This window comes from Tyto alba, unplaced genomic scaffold, assembly GCF_018691265.1.
Source record: "Tyto alba isolate M040663 unplaced genomic scaffold, T.alba_DEE_v4.0 Super-Scaffold_40, whole genome shotgun sequence".
Classification (NCBI taxonomy): Eukaryota; Metazoa; Chordata; class Aves; order Strigiformes; family Tytonidae; genus Tyto; species Tyto alba.
In genome coordinates, this window is record NW_024881316.1 from 8,690,834 (window position 1) to 8,698,994 (window position 8,161).

The window sequence follows — 8,161 nt, forward strand, 5'->3', positions numbered from 1 at the left end:
TAGAGTTCCATGACTGGAGACATTATAGCCCCAAGTCCATAACTAAAACCTGTGACAAAAAAATAAAGGAAGGAATACTGAGGAGCCTGTAAGGTCTATCAAGTACAATAGAAATTATTTTCTGATTGTTTCCTTAGAATTACCAAGAAAACCGTGAGTTTATCTCTTACATAAAGAAATAAACTTCCTGCTCCAAAAATGCCATCTCACTGAGAAGAAAAATCATCCATTAGTTTTACTAGGACATCCAAATCTGGCTTGAAAGAGGCTAGACTGAAGAATGATAGATTGAATGATCTATGTTGATCCCTCACATTTCATGTCTGTAGAAACATTACTCAGGCAATTTCTTGACTATCATTCAAACTGTCTTACTATGTCAGCTTCCACTGGCTTCCTGAAGGGCTGCGTGTCCATTTTTAAGATGTCTGCTGCAAAACATGTTTCAATTTCCTTTCCTCAGGGACCAACCAGCCTTTGCCAAGAATGCATGTGTAGTTTAAGAGTAAGAAGGTGCAGGAATCTCAGATTGGTTCTCTCCAGGGTGTTCTTTTCAGTCACTGTTGTAAATTACATGTGTTCTGCCACTGGAGTTGCACATAGTAAATTGCATGAAAAATCTGATTTGCCTGGAATAAACTTAGTAAAATCATCCAGATACCTCCTGAAGGCCACTCAGAAATAACAGTTTTTAGGTGGTGGTTAGGATTTTGTTCAGAAAGTGAAAGAGGTGGGTCTATGGGGAGTGTGTGTTAAGCTTCCACACTCTCTAAAACACTCCACTTATCAAGCTATGGAGCTTTCTGGGTAGCAGATATCCTCTGTCACTGTTGCTGAAACTAGATCACAAATGCAAAATCTATGAGCCCGTACAAATAAACAATAATAACTTCTGTAACAGAATTAGACCAAGTCTTCACTATTTATTTTTTCATCTTGGCAACAGTGGTGCTTCCATGTGAGGTCAGTAGAAGAGTAAGATGGGTCCAGACAATAGAAGAGGAGTGTGGTATTGGGTGGAGTGAAGGGACTCTGGGTGGGAAAGGAGAGGCTGAGAGTTGGTGCTGGACCTGTGGGTGATTTTGAGCAATCTGCATTTCTCTTCCAAGATCTCTGTGGTGCAGATCCCTTGCCCTCAGCCCATTTCATCCCACATCTCTCTCCTGGCTCTATTACTTGAGTAGCCCCTTAAGTCCTCCCTTATATTACTCTATACAAAATAGCAGTGTCTTCTTCTGCAGTAGCCAGGTTTGTACCCTCGTGGGCTGCTGGAGAAGACAGTTAGATACAAATCCAGGCCAGTATGCCTAAAGGAAGAAATTGGGCCAGCAAGGGATTGAGAGGGGTTCTTAATCAGGATTTTCCTTTAATATTACTGGGCATCAGTACTATAGACAAATGATTGATTGCTATTGTGGAGAGAAAGGCTACACCTCACTATATAGCTTCCCTACATACTCCAGTTCATCCATTGCCAAGAGCAGCAAGGGGGGCAGGGCGGGGAAGAGGGGGCAGGGAAGAGGGGATAAAAAAAGGAAAAAAAATGCTTTCAGGCTTTTCTTTGTAGTGCTCTTTTCAAGAGAAATAATTGTCTCAACGACTACATTTTGCAAGAGACAAAGCCTCTTTGATGTTTCCTACTTGTTGGCAAAAGCATCCCAGGTAGACTGCGTGCTGTCTGTTGTAAATCTCAGTCACAAGCTGCATCCTATTCCACGAATCTGCTTGCTGAACGTCAGGGTGTATTTTAGATGGTAACATGAGGATCACAACTCCAGAGTTTATGTTTGCTTCCTTGTGCAGAGGTGCCTCTGGCTTTTGAGGGATATTTCCCCAGCCATGAGGAGGGAAACTATTTTTTGTAGTGTTCTCTACTTCCGTTTCTCTCCAGCTGGCCTTTGTCATTAATACTTACCTAGAAGCACCCGTGCTTCACTGGTGGGTAAGTAGATGACAGTGGGGGAAGAACATTTAGTACCCCAGCAACAACAAATGCAACATCTATCTACATGCAAGAAACTGTGTGTCAGGGAGATCCAAGTGATCTGCGCTCTAAGTGCAGAAGTCATTAGTGTTGCTCAAAACAAATTAAAATAAAAAAGAAAGAGTGTGTATGGGGGAGGAGGGGTGTTGAATACAGAAGAGCTGTATCAGTCAGGCTTACATGTAACTGCTCAGTAGAACCAATGGTACAAGCTAATGGAATATATTCATTTGGAATAATATCCAAATCTTTCTAGAATAGAGGATCTTTCCTCTTCTAGAGGAAGCCAAATGGCAGAAATCAAAGCACCTGGTGAGGAGACTATTTCAGGGCAGTGTAAGGAAAGAGTTACCTTCTGTGATTTTATACTCCCCATAATGAACGGCAGAAAAGTCTCTTCTCATTCTTTTATACTATTATAAACCTATCTCTTATGTCTCTTATGGATTTTATGAAATGAATATAGCTGGATTAATGAAAATCATATGGAAACTAATGCTTTACTTGTGTTATCTGCTTCTCAATTATTTGCTGAAAAAGAATGAAGATATTACCTGATTTCAGTATAGCAAAGTATCTTAATAATAATGGAAAAGAAAAAAAAGTCTTATAAAGTAAGCCTTCAAAGCATCTAATACTATTTTTACACTTGTGTTTTGAAATAGAGTTGTACAAAGCTGAAATTATCTTTTTTTTTTTTTTTTTTTTTAACATCAGATGCTGTCAAGTTATTTAAATTTAAAAACCTAGAGGAATGGATATTATATATTTCATAATGCTTTTACAAGTGGTTACATGATATTTTAGGTTGAATTTTCACATCTAATTTAACAGTGCTTCCTTTTAGATACCAGGGAAACAGAAACCACGTACCTTAGCATACAGTTATGCATCTGCACGTCTGCCACTGAGCCATCGCCGCATACTTCTACAAAACAGAACATTATATTTGGCAGTGATTAGACTATAAGTTCTATTGTGTTGTTGCTATTGTTTTTGTATTTAAGGCTTTCTGATAATGGAAGCCCTTGTTAGAGAAGGTCAGTGAGCATCAGTAAGCAGATGAGTATGATGTAAATTGTTAGAAGCCGCTTGGTGAAATTATGTAGATATCTCACAGAGGTGATGTCCAGCTGTTAATGATCTCACTCTCTCTCCTTGTCTAGCATAAATGCTGGAACAAGCCAAAAGACTGACTCTCCTCATGCTTATTGACAACTGAATCGTGGCTACCCATAATAGTTCAGGATAGATAGCTGATGGAAATGTAACACCTGCCTGTCATCCTTTTACCTCTGTTTCCAAGAAGTCTCACCTTATTTTTCTTTTGTGATTTGATGAATAGATTATTTATTTCCTGAGAACGCATGGAATTTTTACATATCTCTTAGGTGAGAAAGGCATAGAAAGAATAAGACAGACGCTACAGCTTTGGGCTGTAGGAAGGTATTACAAGAAGGCCAACACGATAGTACCAACCTCTGCGTGGGAAGGGAGAGACTCTAGGTATTCATATATTGTCAAATATATGATCTGCAGATGTTTGCCTGGGAAAAGGTTGGTTAGGCTAAGCCTAATCAAAAATTACCTCTGAAATTCATTCCTGCACTGTACAATACCTTCCCTTCCTGAAGCACTTTTCCCTCCCAGAAATAGCCTCCATCTTACTGTGAAATTGGTGTTTAGGCCACTTCTCTGGGAATGATGATACCATTGTTTTGAGTAAAATGGAATTTTTTCATGGAGGATGTTGAGGGGCCTGTCATATTCCAGAAGAGATAATATCTTGGTCTACAGGCACCACACTTTCCCACATCATTCTGCCATTGATAAACTATTAGATAAAATGCATATGCTCTCCTTAATCCTTCTTCTATATGTGTTTCCTGTTGAAAGGATGAATTTAGGCATCTAATTTCACAGAAGGATTGGGGCTGTGAATCCCTGAAAATAGTTTCCTGAGAACACATCCAGATTTACTGCTGGGATACATAATTGCATGTCCAGGGCCCTCTGAGAACTAGTTCTTGTTGGGTTTCCTTTCTGTGGAAGTTACGGTGTGGGTGGTAACTTGTGTGTGTGATAGTTTTGTCCCATCATTTTGTCCCTTAATTTTCCAAACTCTTTCGGGTTTCTATCTCTTTCCAGGGAGACAGAGTGTCTAATGCAGGCCTGGAATGACATTAGACAGCAGGGCAGCTAGGAATGAAGCATTATGATAACGAATAGCGAGGTCATACAGATGCAAGGAAATTATCAAATCATTTTACCACGTATCACTCAGGGATCCTCATCCCCCATTTGTTGATGTTTCATAGTTATTATCTTGCACCTGGTCTCTGCTCTGGTGAAACCAGAACTTGGTGGTGAAAATCAGATGCAGCCTAGAGTAAAACCATGCCACCGTCCAGGATATACATACACTATCTCATGAATCTCTTGGTCCGGAGACCTTCATCCTAGAGCTAACCATAAAATAGCAATAGAGCCAGTACAAATGTAACCTGAAGTTTTAAATACCTTTGCATCTAAGTGCTATTTGTGACTACCATTTGCCTTTAGCTTTGAATAAATTCACATGTCAATCATTTTTACCAATTCAAAGACTTACTTGACTTCAAAATAGTAAAAAGAAACTATCAAAGTCAAAAAATTCTTCCTTTTGAAAAGGATTTCTCCTCAGAGTTCCTTTTTGCTGCATTCTTTTCTCATGCATTCCTTGCATTACTAGGGGTTTCAAAGGGCAGGTGCAAAGAAAACTAATAGAAGTGAGATTTAGCTTAGTTAATACCCTCCCTTCGTGTAAAATTAGTCCCTAAGACACTACACTAGAGACAGAAAAAAAAACATTGTGTCCCTCCATCAGATTGCTTCTTCTATCTTTTCTTTTTTTCACTGAGCCTCAGACATTATGGCTATTGATACTGTCAGATCCTCTTCTCAGCTTATCATAAAACATCTGCTCTCATTTTGTCCAGTTTGGTGACAGAGATGTATGGCATGCTACAATGTATTAATAATGCTCTTCTCTTGAATTCGTATCTTCCCTTTGATTCACACTGTTAAATAATCTAATCCATGTGTTGGAATGACAGATACTACTTTGGAATCAACTGTAAGAATATTGGTTGGTATGTCAGGGGGACATTCCTTCACTGGTTTATTTTTCTTTAGTATTAGTGATACATTGGCTTGTCTCAATGTCTGTAATAAATTGCTTTTCTCTCAGGAATTTTCAAATAATTTAGTTAAGAGATTGTTAACCATATGTAAAATAATTTCTATTCAGTCCTGGCCTACATCCATTAGTCTTAAAGCTATATTGTTTTAGAGATTTCATATGGCTAGCCTGTCACTAAATGTACAGTAAAATCCACCTTTTTCTTTCCTTTTCTTTTCTAAGTTCGGGGGGGGGGGGGGGGGGGCAACACAAGTAACATAAACATTGTCTTGGGGTGCCTAACATCATGTAATGACTGAGGCAAGTCAGTTAAAATGTTTCACAAGATTCTTCAGCAATACTGAGATCTTCTGATAACATCAGTTAGGCTGAAAGGGAGTCTACTTTATTAGTTTACATGCTAGAATCTAGCTACCATGTGTATGCTTTTTTAATTAAGCAGAGTTTAAATTGAACACACCCATTCCACCGCTTTCCTGCTTCTCTGTTTTAAAGAGTTAACTACATCTTCTCCCAGTCCTTAATTTTATACCCAAACACCCATCTGAAAAACTGCACCTCATTCATTTATTTCCTTTATTTCCAATACTGAAATTGTTGAATATAACCTTGTGGCTTATTGAGATCCACCGTGAAACACAACTACATTTCTTTCATGTTAGAGGTGTTTACTTGGGAATCTTTGGGTTTATTGATGTTTACCTAGCTAGACGATGACAAATTTTGTCAAGCAGTGGTGTATACATGGCAATGACAATGCTAGCGTAATTTGCCTCTATTACTTCCTGATATCAGGATTCTGCTGCACTGCCAATTTCATATCTGTTGTTATTATTTGTTTGACAGAATCAAAAACATGCCAGGTGCTTTGCAAAACAGAGAACAAGAAAAATCCCTTTCCAGAAGAGATGACAGCCTGAATAGAAATGACATAATGGCAGGAGACAAAGAAAGCAGAAAGGGGAAGCAAAACAAGAGTTATAACCATAAGATCATGAGATTGGTTTGGAGGCACAGTGAACGCTATGAGGCATTTTTTTAAAGCGCATAAGGACTGTAGTTGGGATTAGAGAATGGAAATGTAGAAAAGAAGCATGGAAAGGAATGGAGAAGAAGGGAGGAACAGACTGGCAACAGGAGGAAGAGTAAACAGAGGTGTATGGGAGAGGCCAGAATACACACCTGACAAACTGAGGATTGTGACTAATGCCAAGAATGAAAGACCACATCTGAAGAGCATGATGATTTCAGGAGGATGGCGAAGCAGGACATGGCGATGCTGCTAGGGAGAGAAGAGCCAGCAAAGCTGCCCTGGAAGCCTGCCCTGGAAGCTCCTCACACTAATATAACACTGCTTCCCCATCTTCTTTCTAGCTCCCCTCTTATACACAAAATATGTATATAGAAGAGCAAAGGAGAAGGAGAAGCAGATAAACCAAACATTTCCAAAGATCCTGCTGGGGAAGAAGTTTAAGCTGGGATGATACAGATTTACTCCTACTCATGCTGCCACTGGTAGCAAGCAGCAGAGAGCATCCTGTTAGCCTTTCTCATGCAGACAAATCAATGGGAGTCTTTGCCACTACTTACAAATAGGCGTTGATGAGAAATACTCAGCAAAATTATAATACTCCAGCCAATCAAGGACATTTTAAAATGTCCTTTCATTCTAGATCAGAAAGCAGCAGAAATGATAATATTCATGGTGAAATTGAATCAAGGAAGGAGAATATTTGAGCAGTTTCTTTTAAAGCTGAAAAGAATAATTTCAATATTACAGAAAAATATAAGGGGACTTTGCTCACTGAAAAAAAAATACATTTTATAAGTTTTCATGAAAATTTCTTACAAAATTGGGTATTATTTTAATTATATCAGATTGGCTTTCTTTTTTCTTTTTTTTTTTTTTTTTTTTTTTTCTTTCTGGAAAATTGGTGTTGTTTTTAAAAGGAAACTGGAAAATTGACAATTTCAGTCTGTCAGACATTTTAAACTACCCTGATTTTCAAGATAAGAAGTCTTCAGGCGTAATAAAGCTGAAAAGTGGCCAGTTTAATCTCTTCCTCACTTCCTTCTCCTCTGCTTTGGTGATCAGATATGTCTAATGATTAGGTTGCAAAGAGCCAAGCCAGTTTCTATGTCTCCCTGACAAAAGGAATTTTGCCAACTTCTTTAAGAATTATTAACTAGATCTGCTTAGGGGAAGTCACTTTTTTTGCTGCAGACTATGTATCCATTTAAATCCTCCTTACAGCTCTTCCATTTTGCCTGGGAAAGTTTATCAGAAATCATGCTGGAAAGGCTCAGATCTTTCTGTCTCCAATTAAACTGTTTTTAGCCATAGTTATAACTTGGCAGATGTACTGGTATGACAGCTGAGAGACTACTACTGGTAATGGAGTATCCTCTTACTTTGGCATATATAGACACTTTTTGCTTGATACTTCTGACCGCAAAGTATTGATGTTTAGGGTACTATAGGTACTTACTCACTGTATTTTTTCTTGTAAGTTTTAGAGGACAGCACTGGATAAATTTGTCTTCCTCTTCAGGGTAACACATCTTTGCATGAGTCATTCATCTTGAACGTACACCAGAGTAATATCAAGTTGGTTGTTGTGACACCTTATCAATATGACATCCACTTCTAGTCTCTTCTAGTATTGGAATGATTTAAGTATTTTCTAGTGGAGACAATAGCCTTGTTTAAGAAGATCTTGGTGACTCTGGATAGGATTCAATTAATTCATCTCGGTGAAGAGGAGACAATTGAAAGTTATAGTGAAATATTACCAAAAATCCTTAACTGGTTGGGTTTGTCCATCATTCATTGGAAAATTTTGGTAAATCGTGGCTTACTGAATGCTCAAATGGCAACAATGACCAAGTAAATCTTTTTTTACTGTCTTCAATTTGAACTTTGCTTAAGTTAATTGAACTCTTGTCATCTCAGGGTACCATTTCAGCAATGAGGTTTATAGGACCTACTCTGTCAA

At 38.4% G+C, this 8,161-nt stretch overlaps 1 protein-coding gene across 3 annotated transcripts in view; it reads left to right on the forward strand.

The window, feature by feature from the left end:
- EPHA7 (EPH receptor A7) overlaps positions 1-6,946 on the forward strand; it is a 167,604-nt gene extending 160,658 nt beyond the window's left edge. For all 3 annotated transcript variants that reach the window (XM_032989915.2, XM_032989917.2, XM_032989916.2), the window contains one exon: positions 6,012-6,946. In XM_032989915.2, coding sequence (XP_032845806.2) covers positions 6,012-6,207 — 196 coding nt within the window. In that variant the 3' untranslated portion in view covers positions 6,208-6,946. The remainder of the gene's footprint in view (positions 1-6,011) is intronic.
- The last annotated feature ends 1,215 nt before the right edge of the window (positions 6,947-8,161 follow it).